The following is a 16738-nucleotide window of genomic DNA, read 5'->3' as shown; positions in this document are numbered from 1 at the left end:
TGGACGTCCAGGTCGTCGTCGTCCTTGAGAGTGGTATTTTAGCATTTCTTGGGGTGTCCGGCCAGCTTCCATACGAGAAATGTGTTCAAGCCATCTGTTTCTGTATTCTGTAATTTTTTCTTTTAATGGTTGCATGTTGAGTTCCTGCAGTATATCCTCCTTCCTCTTGTGGTCCAGAAGTGTGTATCCTGCAGTTCGTTGCAGATATTTCATTTCAGCTGCTTTTAATCTGCTGATATCTCTTTGTTTCAGAACCCAAATTTCGCTTCCATAGAGGAGAGTTGGTAGTGCAAGGGTTTTATATAGTTTTATTCCGGAATGTTTCTGTACTAAACTTGGTTTTTGGGTATGGTATAGCAGTCCTAATATTTGTAAAAATTTGTTAATTTTTCTGCTTACAACATTCTCACCTTCGTATGATATATTACATCCTAAGTATGAAAAGGAATTTATCTGTTCTGAAATCACAATTTCAACAACAATTTTGCTTCGGATTGGGTTTGTACCTTCAAATGCCATTATTTTGTTTTTTTTTGGTGAAATCTTCATGCCATGTTCTTCTATGATTTTATTTAGTTTAAATATACCCATCTGTAAATTGTCTTCGGAGTTTGCAACTAATACTTGGTCGTCCGCGAAAAGAACTGTGTTTAGTCTTATGGAACTTGAAATTTGAATTCCTAATTTGTACTCCTCACACCAAAGGCGTATTATTTCATTCCTTATTATTATTATTATTACATAACATTAATATTATAAAAAATTGTTATTAATATTATAATATTATAAAAACGTTAACAATGGAATATCAAATAATAGAAAGTGGAATAAAATGTGTATCGAAAAGTTACATGAACTTAATTACTGATTTTTTCAAATAATTTTCATAAGATTATTAACGAAAAATTAACACACAAAAGAAATAGCGAAATAATGGAATTGAAAAGGAACTCAGTGGAGTAGAAAACGGAAAAATGCAAAATGCGACTATGGGCCAGTGCAGTGTTGTTTTCCAAGAACGCATATGCCCTGTATGGGGGAGCTGTGACTGTGTATGTAATGTTCACTGGCTATTACTAACTTTAGTTTAATTTAGTTTTATACTTGTGTATTGCCTTTATTAATGTTATTATTCTATCTCGTTGTCCAAAATACAGATCTGCGTTCACAGATTCTGTTTGTGAATTAAATGTCTAGTTGATTCGATTTCAAGCCCTACCTGACTAATGTTAAAACAGCTATATTAATGACCTGTTATCTCAGAACATACTAGGTATAGGAATGTGATATTTTTACAGGATTTTTATGCATATCTTCTCAGTGCACTGGTCCGTTTTGATGATAAAATATTTAATATAAAAAAGATATTTTATTATATAAACCTCTAAAAATTAAAAAAAAATCAAACATTTTATTTTCTTTTAAATAAACTATTATAGCAAACTCAATCAAAGGAATTCCACATCATCACAGTGTTATCTGAAATGTATGGTAAAACTTTCACGCAGATAGTCTGTGAGTAGTTTCTGAGAAAACGTCATTTATGTTGAAAAATGTAATTTTAAGTAAATCATGTGTAAAGTAAAAATTTCCATAAAACTCACGTATTACAGAAAAAATATTTTAAAACCCTCCTGGTTGGTAGTCCTCATCTTCTTCTCCATCCTGCTCACCTAATGCTGCCCTTCTTCTCTTGGATCTTGCCTCTTTGGTAGTGTTTGTTACTGCGATTTCTGCCTTTGATATTCGCAATGTGTCCAGTTTCGCCATGTTTTTCGACGTATTATATCCTGTTTGAATACCTAAAGCCTGCAACACCTGTATTCTTGCAGTGTATCCTTCATTAAATGTGAGTACAGCATCTAGTATACCAAGTTCCAACGTTGACATACCAACAAACACATTTCTTGGGAATTGGTACCAAATAACATTATTGAATGATTCATTAGTATTCTGAGTTCTTCCTCTCAAAAATATTTTTAGTAAATCAGGATGGGCAAGATCTGGCTTTATTAAGCATTAACTTTAGTGCAAAACAAACAAAACTACAACCTTCAATCACGATTAGTTGCTGAGATTATGATTTTTTTGTGAAAAGTGATAAATGTTTTTCTCTAAAACAGTAGTGTCAGAGTTGTAAGCTCCAAAACCGGTTGTGGAGCTAGATCGGAGCGTGAACTTGCTTATGTCTGTGGAAACACCGGAGCACGCAACGAGTCTAGTGGAGCGCTCCGCTCTGTTTAGTCTCTGTCTGACATCGCTGCTCTAAAACATTAATACACTAATATTTAATATATATATTTAAAATAGTAAATATTCGAATATTAAAAAAAACGAACACCAAATTAGGCAGAATGAGTCATACTTTCATGAAGTGTGTGAAAAGTAAAACTGTCAATTTCTTTTTCATTTTCATCTTAATGAGCCCCCTTAACAGTTAAAGGATGACCTCCAAGACGTCATGTGCGCAATATTATAAAATGACGTCTGTTAGTTTGATTATACTTGCCACAAATACAACGTACCGGTATTTCTTATACATTGGGATATGTGTACCACAGTTATTCGGTGTAGTTCTGTCGGCTAAATCGTTTGCCTGCCGATCCGGAGTTGCGCTCGGGCGCGGGTTCGATTCCCGCTTGGGCTGATTACCTTGTTGGGTTTCTTCCTAGGTTTTCCCCAACCGTAAGTAATCGATGGCGAATCCTCGGCTTCATCTCGCTAAATACTTTGTCGCTATCATCATTACCATCGACAAATAACCAGTAGTTGATACAGTGTCGTTAAATAACCAACTTTTAAAAAAAGAAACTCAGTACGCTATTCGTTTTTGAAAGTTCTTTTTTATTTTAGTAGGTTATTTTACGACGCTTTATCAACAGCTTAGGTTATTTAGCGTTTCAATGAGATGAAGGTGATAATGCTGGTGAAATGAGTCCGGGGTCCAGCACCGAAAGTTACCCAGCATTTGCCCATGTTGGGTTGAGGGAAAACCCCGGAAAAAACCTCAACCAGGTAACTTGCCCCGACCGGGAATCGAACCCGGGCCACCTGGTTTCGCAGCCAGACGCGCTGACCGTTACTCCACAGGTGTGGACTTGAAAGTTCTAGTACATTGAAATATTTCTGGAATATTCCATATTTACTGTATGACATCGTGAGTTTTTTTTTTTTTGGTAGCGCTGCACATATGGAGTTTTTTGCGCCCCTGTCATTTTTTCGCGATTATGGTCAACAGTCCTCTTCTGAAGTTGAGGGATCCATTATGTGGGATTCTTTTGGCCGAGCACTGTAGGATGGCATCAGTGTGGAAGTAAGCTGGATGGGACAAAATGACTGATAATAATGGCGAAATGATCCCAGGCTACGACAGCATAAGCTGCCTTGCTTGATTTGAGTGAAAAAAAATGGAAGAACTTCAATCAGCCAATTTGCCCCAACCAGGATGTGATCTGGCTACTAGTTTCACAGGCAGATACTGACCACTACCGGAAATTGGTTCACTTGCTGACATTCTGTGTGGAAGCGACGATTTTACATCTTTTTCTGTGTTATCACATAAAGAAGTATATTTGTTACATTTTCACAATGAACTCTTTGTAAGTGTACATGAAGTGAGCTCAGAAACATGTGCAATAAATGTTATGTGAAAAAATAAGCTTCCAGCAATATCCTTGGCTCAGCCATTATATAATTCAGAGGATTCCATGTTTTCTTCCTACGAGGAACTCGCCATACTTGTGCTCTAGATAGTACGGAGAATTCCCTCGTTGCCCTGTAGCGCATCCATATGACTAGAAGGAATGGTAGGAGCCTTTGTATTCACTGCTAATACCAGCTTTGTCCACTACACACATTTCACGTGGACCCTCCAGAATTCGAACTGCTGTTACGAAGGTTGAAAGCCGACTTTCTAGGCTCTCCACTAACCCTCCACCAAGAGCCCTACAAAAGTCAATGTCGTTCCTCATTTCCAGTTTACTGGTAGTAATGACAAAGACAGTACTCCAAATCCGCTTTACATTTTTGAGCTTCGGAAGATTCATGGAGCCTCTCAGATTCTTCACAGTGTCCGTACTTTGCTTTAATTTACCGATCTTACTTGTACATATCATGAGAGCTGTCCAATATTCCTAACCGGATATTCTATGCAAAATCTTGTGAGTGTAGTAAAAATTCACAGTATTATTGTAATAATGTGTAATATAGTGTAGCAGTATCTCAGAGAGTTGCTTCATCTTTTTTGATTACTTTAGGACTCCTTCTTATAGGTCTAGGTCTAAAATTTGATGTAAAGAGTATGGATCGTCTTCATTCTGTAACTTATGGCTTTTAAGGAATCCGCAGGTTTATTGCCGCCATTGGGCCCTATCCTGTGCAAGATTAATCTAGCCTCTACCATCATATCCCACCTCCATCTAATCCATTATAATATTGTTCTCTCATCTACGTGTCGACCTACCCAAAGGTCATTTTCCCTCCGGCCTCCCAACTAACACTCTATGTGTATTTCTGGATTGTCCCATACATGCTACATACTGTACTCTGCCCATAACAAACGTCTGGATTTAATGTTCCTAATTATGTCAGGTGAAGAATACAATACATGCAGTTCTGCGTTATGTAACTTTCTTCATTCTCCTGTAACTTCATCCCTCTTAGCTCCAAATATTTTCCTAAGCACCTTATTCCCACAGGCATTCTGTTTGTCTCTCAAAGTGAGAGTCCAAGTTTCACAATGTTTTGTAACAATAATCATAATTTATTATTATTATTATTATTATTATTATTATTATTGCCAAAATTATTTTACGAACGAGCAGAGTGAACGGATGGCTCATACTCTGTACATTAGTTTGGTCATGTTTAAAGCATGTAGTTCAGTAACTTGATACTCTGTGTGTGGGCATAGCCATATTCTAAGAACTCAATAATGATATTACCTAGTTTTTTCTACTCGAACTCTCTTACTTTAAATGGAGTACCCAACATATTTTTATATTTTCGAATAATGCTCAAAAATTCTTAGATTAGATACTTCTGTACAAATTTGGGATTGTTGCTGAATCAAGAAAACAGCTAAGAGGAGTAGAACGCTTTTTTGTTTATTGTGATTTGACTTCCTTCGTTCATATCCAAGAAATTATGTTTATTAATACAGAAAGATCTTATTTAAGGGACTGAATCTGACATCATATGATGAAGGATGAGTGGAATAGAGAAAAATTCTCTCCGGCACCGGGATTTGAACCCGGGTTTTCAGCTCTACGTGCTGACGCTCTATCCACTAAGTCGCATCTGATTCCCATCCTGATGTCGGATTGAATCCTCTCAGTTTAAGTTCCACCTCTTGGCCTACCCTCATGCACTGCGTCATAGATGTATGACAGTGGCACATGTGCAGAGGTGCACTCGTTATGAGTGACTAAGTGACCACGATTTCGAGAGGCAGCGAATTTATTTACTGATATGTATCCAGATCATAATTCAATTCCACATACAACAGTGACAAGAATCGTACGGAAATTTACTAAAATTGGAAGAGTAAAGGACTTAAGGAGATCAGGTCGCCAACTATACCCACATCTCTCATAACAACGTGGAATGAGCTAGATTAAAAAAAAAAAAGTTGGTAGGAGGATCAGCATTTGGCTCTAATCAGTACTGTATTGCTAAGAGCGTAGCTACCATGCAGCTCTCCAACTTGTCGTTTTTATTTCCTCCATATCCGAATAAGAGTCTGGTTAACATGTATTTTACCTGAAATGCAGATTGCGTGCTCGTGTGAACACAGCATCGGGACCTTGTCACTCTGTCATATGCGCTATCAAAAATGCGCTCAAATGTTTTTGGAGCGACTGTACATGTGCCCTGTAAAGGTGCGTACACACTTAGCGAACGAATAACGAACGAACGACAAACGATTGCATTCGCTGAATGAAATCGGTACGTGTGTACGTCGCAGCAAAGGCAAACCGATCGTTTGATTTGCCTTCGGAAGTGATCCGTCGCTTGTACATCAAAGGAAGTTGGTATTCGTTGTGGACGGGATTTGCCACTAGTTGGTAGTTCGTAACAGAATGCAGCGCTAGTTCAATTTCACCAACAGGATGTCGAAACTAGAGTGGACGGAAGACGCTGTTATAAATCTTATTAGTGCATATAGGGAGCAGGAAACTTTATGGAATCCCAAGCATCTACTGACCACAATAAAGTAAGAAAACATGATGTTTGGGAAGCTATTTGAAAGATGTTCAGCTGCAAGATAGGCGAGTCAAACACGTGCAAAATTTGAAAATTGTTTTTGTTTATTTATTTTCAGTGGATACATGTTTGTTGTTTATTGTAGAGACCAGAACTCAAAAAGAAAATTGAGTCCCTACTGACATCATTCCAGAGGGAAAGTCCACAAAAAGATCTGGAATGGGGAGTGATGAAGTGTACGAGCCAACTTGGTTTGTGTATAAACATATGTCGCTCCTTTTGGACAAATTCACGCCCAGAAAAACAAAGTTCCAACCTTGTGGTCACAAAATAAATTATTGGCACTGAAAAGTGCCTTTTCGTAAGCATGTTGTGCATTCGACACAGACAGATCTCTCTTTTTAGTATTTTAAGATAATTATTGTCAGTGAGGTATGCGTGTACTGAAACTTTCCCCTGTCTTGCAGTCGTACCTTAATAAAATCTTCCAGTTCCTCAGTTATAGCTGTAGATACTTCTGGAACAATCCTGGTAATCAGCTGTTTCGACACTTTGAATAAATACATCAAACTTGTATACGAATCTCCTGTAGCGAGATATCGAAGTGTTAATGCTAGTCTTTCCTGAATAGGTATTGCTTCTCGCCAGCCTGTGTCTTTCTTGGAAAATTTTGTCCCTATTTTGCAAAGTAATATTTCGAAGTCTGTTTCTGAAATGCTACAGAAGTTGTGAAACTGTCCCGATTCCATTCGACGTAAATCATGAAGCAAGTCAGTGCCTCTATATTGATTGTGACTTTCGTAGAGTGGCGTCTGCCACCATCGCCTTTTGGTTTTTAACTTTCTTTTTGTTAAACTGCCTATAATAACAACGGCTGCGCGTGCTATCGTTATATTTCCGTCTGCCTTTATTGCGGATAATCAGCGAACGTGAATGTTTTCTGACAATTTGCTGATGATTTGAACGTTGCTCCAAACAGCGAACGAACAACGAAGTTTTGCTTCTTCATTCGTTCGTTGTTCGTTCGCTAAGTGTGTACGCACCTTTAGAGAATAAATTTATTTAATCTGCATGATTGACTAATATACAATATGTAGCTTTATAAAATATAATATGTATAACATATTAGCTGTGTGAAACACTGGTGTAAATGTTAGGTTGCAATTACTGTAGGGTGAGCTGTCGCAATCGCATGCATTGCAGTGGAATCAGCTTCATATCTTCACTTGCTTACTTACTTGATCTTGCAGGTTTCGGTCCACCAGGAGTGTGGAGTAGGCCTATAGCTTGGCGATGCATCCACATATACTTTTATGCACCCATTTTCGTACACTGCAACTGCTTCTTCACTTGTGCGAGACATCTATTCCTCTCATTTAATTCTGTGAAATTTCAGTCGTAACACCTTTTCGCATTACTTTCAGTTAGTCAGACATACTAGTCAGTCAGTAATCATCAGGAATTTTGAACATAATTGCTTACGTCCTTAACTATTATGTACTTTTTGTCATGCCTTGCTCTTCCACTTATGTGCGTTGGTGTCTTCATTTACATACTGGTATGCTAATTTCGTCATTTATTCTTTTAATATTGCCTGAAAAAAAAGCATTTGTTTTACATCTTATCATTTAGTCCTACAAATAGTATGCAAATTAACTCCAAATTTCACGTGTTTCTTTCAAAAGAAATCAGCTGAGATCTCTTGTTGGCGTTCAACTGATTGCCTTCTGTTTCTATATTGCAACCAAGACCACCTGAATAGTTATTAGTGAATACTAATTTTTAAGATGGTACTTATTGTAATTTATCAATGTAATTTTATTGTGTATTGAATCCTTCCCTAAGCACGAGATCACTCTCTTCAGACACCTAGGAGCGATACTGCAATGTCTTTTATTTATCATAATTCGTGACGAAACTCTGACGCAGTTATTACGCATTTTGTGCAATATGAATTGATTTTAAATTACCGGTATTCATATACTTTTATGCTCGACCATGCCGAAATGTAGTAATTATACACCTGATAGCAGTCCTTTAATGCATGTCATTAAAGTACATCAATTCATTAAAGTTCAGGTTTTCGATTATTCTCGGATATGTAATCGAAAGACAACGAGGGAAACGTCACGGAGGCTGGAATCCAATACTGTCACAGAAGGTTATGTTCTGTTACTATAATAATTAGCGTTAATTGTAAATAATATTCAAATAAATTCAATTTGTCATCTCGTTTTTCAATTCTAAATCAATTTCCAGGTTATATCAAAATCAGTTCATGTTATTCTCTAGATTATTTCAAGGTCAATGACATTATTGTTCCTCGGAAAAAATCAATACTTTCGCGTCTGCGCACATCTCACAATTTACGAGCTATGCACAAGGTCACTTAACCTCTTGAGTCAGATACAAATAATATGAATACTCCTGAATAATTTCAAGTTAGAAATATGGTCGAGCATAAAAAGTCGTATGAAACTTTCCTATAATGGTAATTAAGACGCTCGTATTAAAATTGTGAAACTCGCTTGCGCTCGTTTCATAAACAAACATACTCGCGTCTTAATTACTATCATTATAGGGTCGTTGCATGATGCACTATTATTTTACAACATTAATAAGAATACTATACGAAAATAGTGAAGAATGGGTCAGAAGTCATCATCACATATTTTATATTGAAATAAAACATTTGTTGCAAGCGAAAACTAATTAAAACTATTCCTAGGCTGAGAGGGATATTTTTCCTCTTCCTATAGTGTTTGTAGCGATAGTTTGCCACTTTTCCGATAGAGTGAGTGAATTTTTATATTTTGGTTACAAGCCAGGTGCGCGCATTTATTAGTTGATTGTTGTCGATATGAAACGTTGTGTTGTCTTTGTGTTGTAAGCAATGGCGGATGAAAGCAAGTCTCACGTTAGTGTGTGGGTTCATGAAAAACAAACTGGTGAAACGTATACGAAGAAATCAAAGAAAACTTCTTTCATCAATTCAGTGAAGCAGCTCGAAGTGAAGCCAATCTCCAGAAACTGGAAAACAAGACTTTCTCAACAGGCTCTGTATTGGATACAAACCGCAGCAAAAGACCTAAAAACTATGTCGGCGATGATGCCAGTGACTGCCTGAATGAATCATTACACCGTTCACTGATGAAATCAACAAGGAAGAGATCGGCGGAAATGCAGATCCCAAAAACCTTGTTGCGCTGTTGGTTGAAAAATGCAGTTTATCATGTATTAATATTGGCGAGTTCACTAAATAACATTTATGCCATCCAAGATTATAAACACGTTATTACATCCAACATCGTGTGTAATCGTCTTATTATGGCATCCGTGCCAATAATAGCAAATTCTCTTTGACGTAATACTGGAATGCTTGGGTGGGGATCAGAAGGTAACATATTGTAAATTTTATTAGTAACAACAATGTAATTTATTCGCCACAATAATTCCTTTCTACAATCCACCTTAAACGCTCTCGTCAACAATTGGATCTTCACTCAACACAGTATTCGTTATAGCACTCCACCGACGACAATGACAACTTACTTGGACTATTACGCACAACAATGAACTGTTAATCTTAACTAATATTTACAATGCACTATTTACAAATCAGAACTATCAGTTCTCAGTTCACAGTTCTTCTATCGCAGTCACTCGAGTCCACAGTATCTCGAACCACAGACCTTCAGAGACAGTTCACTGTACTCGAACTCGGGTCCCTCCAACCGCGGTCCACTGCACTCGAACTCAGGTCCCTCCAACTGCGATCCACTGCACTCGAACTCAGGCCTTCGGATGCTGACGCAGATGCGGACGCACACTCGAGTCGAACTCCGGTTGGCTTGACTGGCTTGCTTGCTCTGGCTTACTCACTGACTGAATAACTGAAAACTCTAAAAACTGCTGACGTTCCTTCGCGACCGTAATTTATAACCACAGCGACGTAGCCTCGAAAATTCGCGAGTCTTCCACTTCGACGGATTTCTGGAATAGTCGGGAAGGTTGTTCCACATTCACTGCGTTAAGTAGCAGCTGCGTGCGCAGCCTCCCCTCGCGTGTAGGCCCCTTTCCCTTTTCCCCGTGAAGCCCGCGCGATATGCTCTCTCGCGGGACGCTGGTCGTGAGTTCGAATCTCACGTCGCTGTCACAATATCATTTATTTCCAATCTTTAAGAATTTCGTATCACTTTTGTAATATCACATAAAACAGTTCTGTGGTTCAGGTAAACTATATTAACAAGATAAATGAACATTTGTAACGTAAATTTGATACCTGCAGTATAACTAGAGTGTGTAATACCTGCAGTATAACTAGAGTGTGTAATACCTGCAAGGACATTCATTTCTCTTTATTCAATGCCAATACCAGGCGCAACTAATCGATAAGAACATATGATGACTTTGTCAGTTATTGATGCCGAATTATTTAATAATTTATTTCCTACATTTGTAATGCTAAGATGATGTATCATTCGTGCGACAAACATTCACTCATGCCATAATCATCAAGACTATCCACTTATTGCATAAAGAACTATTTTAACTTGCTTGTGGCATTTTATTATTTCATAAACTAACACATAACACACTCGATCATGACTAATGGCTCACTCTGTGTAGTAACTCTGGGGCTAACACACAGCATTCTGAAGGAAATAGCCATTAGTGCCCTCTAAGGATCGGTTCAAATATTGAGAAATCATTTGTATGGGAGTGATAATGGAAATTTCAAGTTATCTTAACCGATGGCTGTTGATTGGTTTAGATATCAATGCCAATAAATCCGTACTATTATTTTTCTCGCGGTATACGGCATTCCAATCATTCTAACCTATCTGATGATATTTCCCCCCCCCCCATTCTTAACTGTAAATGAGCACAAACGCTATATAGGTGTAAATTCTTCTGGCATTTTGTATGTTCGATTTCAAATGTATATCATTTTACCATTTAGGTGTGTTTCCAAATTATATGTAATACGCTTTGTCAAAACAACGCAGAACTGCCCGCATTGTATTCTTCACCTGACATAATTAGGAACATTAAATCCAGACGTTTGAGATGAGCAGGGCATGTGGCACTTATGGGCGAATCCAGAAATGCATATAGAGTGTTAGTTGGCAGACCGGAGGGAAAAAGACCTTTGGGGAGGCCGAGACGTAGATGGGAGGATAATATTAAAATGGATTTGAGGGAGGTGGGATATGATGACAGAGACTGGATTAATCTTGCACAGGGTATGGACTGATGGCGGGCTTATGTAAGGGCGGCAATGAACCATCAGGTTCCTTAAAAGCCATTTGTAAGTAAGTAACGCTTTGTCAAATCTGGCAATCTTTTCATAATCGAAGCGAAATTGATATTTTATATATATCAGCCATAAGTGTTTATTGGTAAAGAAGTAATATTATTCACACTTTATACTCATCTTGTTCACTGTATAACTATGCATTAGTTTGGTCCATGTATCAGTGATTTCTATTTGTAAGACTATAATTATAATATATTTTATGATAGTTTTGCAGATACCCATGACAGCACTGTATCCTCAAATGGCGAAGGATTTGCACATAAAAAGCTCGCGACTATTTCTCAGAGTGGGGAACATTCTGTTACGTTGGCAGAGATTCTGCGGGATCATGGAAGTTATTCAAGTAAGAAACTATTCAAATGCAGTGTTTGTGGAAAGTGCTTCTCGCAGGCAAATGGTCTAAAAAGGCACGAACGCCGGCATACAGGTGAGAAACCATTCAAATGTGATGTTTGTGGAAAGAGCTTCACGCAGCGGAGTTCACTAAAGAGCCATGACCGCATTCACACTGGTGACAGACCATTCAAATGCAACTTCTGTGGAAAATCGTTTTCGCAACAGAGTACCCGAAAAAGGCATGAACGCCAGCATACTGGTGAGAAATCACACAAATGCGATGTATGTGGTTACTTATTTTCTGATTCGGGCGCTCTGAAGAGCCATAATCGCAGACATACAGGTGAGAAGCCATTCAAATGCGAAGTTTGTGGAAAGTGCTTCACGCAGTCGAGTACCCGAAAAAGGCATGAATTCGAGCATACTGGTGAAAAACCATTCGAATGCAAAATTTGTGGGAAATGCTTCGTCTTGCAAAGATTGCTAACGAGACATGAACGCAAGCATACCGGTGAGAAACCATTCCAATGCAAAGTTTGTTTAAAATTCTATTCGCAGTCCGGTAATCTAAGGTGTCATGAACGTCAGCATTCAAACCAGAGACAGAAACCGTTCAAGTGCGACATTTGTGGAAAGTGTTTTTTGCATAAAGTAAGTATACAAAATCATGTACTCAAACATATTGGCTAGAAACATTATTATCCCATGGTTGTGAAAACTGTTTCTCTCAGCCGAGGAGTGTAACAAGCAATTAATACAGAATTTGGGTTGTGTCCATGGGAATGGTTCTACAAAGACGAATATCCGGACCAACTATCAACGTCTGCACTGACGTGTGAACCATTCAGTGGTAGAACTCCCATCTGTGACGTACTCGTGAGAAACCATTCGAACGCGATCTATATGGAGATTGTTTGGAAGGTGGGTCACTTTTAAAAGGAAAATACATGGAAGGAAGAATATCGATGAGAAACAATTGAAGAGCGAAGTTTGTGCAATTTGGTTCTCACAGTGAAATCACATCTGGTATAGGCCTGAGGACAATAAGCCATGTAAAAAGGTCACCTATACTGATTCGCTTTAAGTAACAGGAAAAGTGGTAACACCACCAATAAGACTGTTAGATGACGTAAGAAAAGATCTTAAGTCTATCCAAGTAAGCCATTGGAAAAGGGAAGCACAGGACAGAGTTGTAGTCCCGTCGCTCTTATTTCCGGCAGCCAATCACGTTGCAGGTCGGCTACATTTCAACATGTGCGTCTTGTCATTCGCTGCTGATGAAGTCATGCACTTCCTAAGGCTCGATAAATACTTAATATAATTTCCCGACATTTTGGTTCTTTCGTTGGCGTTCGTAGAAAGCACACGAGAACATTACTTGCTTAATTGCAATGCGTTTGATTTATTATCATAGCAGCTACAACATGATAATGTTAACAGTGTGGTAAATAGATTCTTCGTCTGGTAGCTCGGCAACGAAAGCACAGAAATGGCGAACGATACTACCTACCTAGATTTTATTGAGCCTTCACTTCCTAAGACGTGAGCAGAAAGAAGAAACCACGCCGGAAATAACAGCGACGCGACTATAAATGGAGCAGAATAATTCGGGCGGTCTTGGTCTAAGAAGGCTGTTCAACTGGGAAGAAGAAAAAGATGTAGGCCTACAATCTGTGTTTCAGCTAGACCAACAAACATTATTACAGAAGTTGAAATAGCTTGTGTTAAAATAGAGTCATACATGCATTACATACTACAAAGTAACGGGATGGTTTTAAGCCATCCTTCCGCATCCCTCCACCTCAAGCCCTGGCTTGTAGACCTACATCAACATGACTATTTTATTCCAGGTTCTAAGAGTTACATATAATCTGCCTGGGTAGCGTAGTCGGTATAGGGCTGGCCTTCTGTACTCGAGATTGCGGGTTCGATCCCGGCCCAGGTCGATGGCATTTAAGTGTTTAAATGCGACAGGCTCATGTCAGTAGATTTACTGGCATATAAAAGAACTCCTGACAAAATTCCGGTATACGGCGACGCTGATATCACCTCTAAGCATTGGATGCAGATTTATAATAAGTCTGTACTAAAATTATTAAAATTTTTAGACGACTTGTTTGAGAGCTCACCAGAACTTCTTTTAAGACATTCATTTATCGCTACTCAACAATCTGCCTATTTGCGACATCTGAAAGAAAATCTAACTCGCAATGAATGTATTGTAGTTTGTGATTTCGCTGAGAATTATTAATTCATACTTCATGATGCTGCGCAAGGATTTCATTGAAACAATGCTCAAGCGACAGTGCATGTTTGTTATATATTACATACCATGTAGGTGAGAAAATCAAAATGCTGGTGCACTTCAGCTTGGTTATCTCTGATTATATGACGCATGATATTGTTGCTATTCATTTATTCCATTGCCTCATGTTGACTTCTTAAAACAGAAACTGCCTTGTAAACCTGAAAAGCTTCATTACTTTTCAGACGAAGGAGCATCACAGAACAAAAATAACTTCAACTTCTTTAATCTTTGACATTATGAGAAAGAATTTAACATTTATTCTGAGTGGAACTTTTTTTTCCTTTCTCACATGACAAGAATGCGTGTGATGATATGGGAGGGACGGTAAAATGTTTAGTAGCACTGGCAAGTCTTCCTATGGTCTCTGATGAACAAATTATGACCCCTCGTCAACTGTATAACGTATCACGAACGTTAATTTTTTGTATTCCACTAAGGAGAGACAGAGGAAAAGTTCCTGAAGAGTAGGTTTCAGTCAGCAAACACAATAAAGGGTACCTACTTAACAGTTCCACAGTTACAGTCCTGTAAATGAGACTAGAGTTTTCGTGAAAAGCTACTAATTTTCAGAATAATCAAGAGTATGTAACAGCTGATTATGCAGATATAAACGAAATTGTCGTTTTTTTTTTTTTTTTGCATGCCAATGCTGAAATTAATAATGAATAGGATGTGTATTAGTGATAGAAGGCATTGAAATAAAAATAAGTTTTTGAAACCATATGGACCTTCACCATCTTTCAAATATACAAAATATCAAAATATCCTGATATATTAGTTGTGCACAACACTGTGGCATTGATCAAAGTAGATCCTACAACAACAACGAAAGACAGAATTTATTGGCTAACAGAATCTGAAACTCAATGAGCAAACAAGAGATTACTTTTAAAATAAACAAAAAAGAAATTAGAGGTTTGATAATAGAAGTAGATATAAAATTAAAGTTCGTGAAATTCCCTTCAAAATGAGGTGTAAAGCAACTCTGTAGAACTTACAGATACAGAATTATTAAACATTGAAAGGGTTACTGGAAAAAGAAGGTGTTTTGCATCTTTTAAAAATAAATTACATCAATACCTAACACGATATAATTAATTCTTCTAAAACTATATTTTAATTTGACCTTTGAGGAGAATGATTCCTGAAAGTTTCACTAATTCTTTAATAAGTTTGGTTGGTTTGGCATGAAATGAGTTAGGCCCAGGTGTTATTTATACTTTTATAAGTTATGATATTAATAATTGTGGAGGTTATTATTCAAGCCAAGTCATAACTATGAGAGATTAATGGGATCTTTACGATCATATCAAGTTTTGGACATTTATGTACTATATTCATTCCGATTACTTCATCATATTATGTTCTTTATTTAATCTCATTAACTTATGTATTTAATCCATCAATTCATTTTTTGCTAATTATAATCATTGTTATAAATTCACACTTTCTTATTTCGAAAGTCTTCCACTGCGCCCACCCCGAAAACCCAATGCATATCCAACATCCGACGAGTAAATTTAAATTTATTTAAATATGTTTTATTTAACGACGCTCGCAACTGCAGAGGTTATATCAGCGTCGCCGGATGTACCGGAATTTTGTCCTGCAAGAGTTCTTTTACATGCCAGTAAATCTACTGACATGAGCCTGTCGGATTTAACCCAGATAAGCCCAAAAATTTTTTGTGATAAAAATACAGTGGCATATTAATTACTCTCAAAAATCGGTTAAATGATGTTGAAATAAACTGAAACAAGGAACGTATATTTTCTAAAGCTAACAAATACTACCAACATTATCGCACAACTTATAAAATGTCCCTAACACCAACAATGACATAATATCCGAAGGCACTGCAACTGTCCTTAAAAAAGGATGGTGGGAAAATCTGGGTTAAGCACACTTAAATGCCATCGACCTGGTCCGGGATCGAACCCGCAACTTTGGGCATAGGAGGCCAGCGCTATACCAACTTGCCAACCAGGTCGACTCTGGCGAGTATCACCCTGGTTGGCGAAGTAGTTGTAGGTCTCGGGTTCGATCCCGGCCCAGGTCGATAGCATTTAAATGTGTTTAAATGAGACAGGCTCATGTCAGTAGATTTACTGGCATTTAAAATAATCCTGTGGGACAAAATTCCGGCACGCCGGCGACGCTGATATAACCCCTGCAGTTGCGAGTGTCGTTAAATAAACCATAATTTAATTTTTATATGCATATTTGAACCTTAGAAATATCTACCTGACGATGTTGCAGTTGGTTGTATAATATATCTACATGATACATCAATAAATGAAAGAAAACTGAGTCAAAAATTGAATTAAGGATCTTCAAGAGTACGCACCAGGGCGCTTGCCTCATTTATTGTGATGTTGTTAGATGTTTCACATTCCATTATGGTTTGAAAACTTTCTAGCAATGGCTAATTCTTCTCATGAACAACATTTACTGTTCTTATTTTAAAACTCCATCTTGTTGCCCCAGCTGATGGAATTGTCTTTGAAACACATTAATCTAATACAGACTGTGTGGAGATCGAGAGAAGAAAGCAGGGATACTGGATAAAT

The 16738-nt window shown here is 37.7% G+C and overlaps 1 protein-coding gene across 3 annotated transcripts in view; it reads left to right on the top strand.

Moving 5' to 3' along the window:
• Positions 1-16738, top strand: part of LOC138693048 (zinc finger protein ZFP2-like) — an 86053-nt gene that overhangs the window by 33365 nt on the left and 35950 nt on the right. Inside the window, exon 5 of one of the 3 annotated variants that reach the window (XM_069816601.1) lies at positions 11731-14889. The exons of the other annotated variants lie outside the window; for them this stretch is intronic. Within the exon in view, the coding sequence (XP_069672702.1) occupies positions 11731-12550 (820 nt within the window). The 3' untranslated portion in view covers positions 12551-14889. Of the gene's footprint in view, positions 1-11730; positions 14890-16738 lie in introns of those variants that run through there. 3 annotated transcript variants of the gene reach the window in all.

Source organism: Periplaneta americana, chromosome 17 (genome assembly GCF_040183065.1).
Source record: "Periplaneta americana isolate PAMFEO1 chromosome 17, P.americana_PAMFEO1_priV1, whole genome shotgun sequence".
Taxonomy (NCBI): Eukaryota; Metazoa; Arthropoda; class Insecta; order Blattodea; family Blattidae; genus Periplaneta; species Periplaneta americana.
The sequence above is the reverse complement of the archived record's forward strand: the minus strand, read 5'-3'. Positions and strand labels throughout refer to the sequence as shown.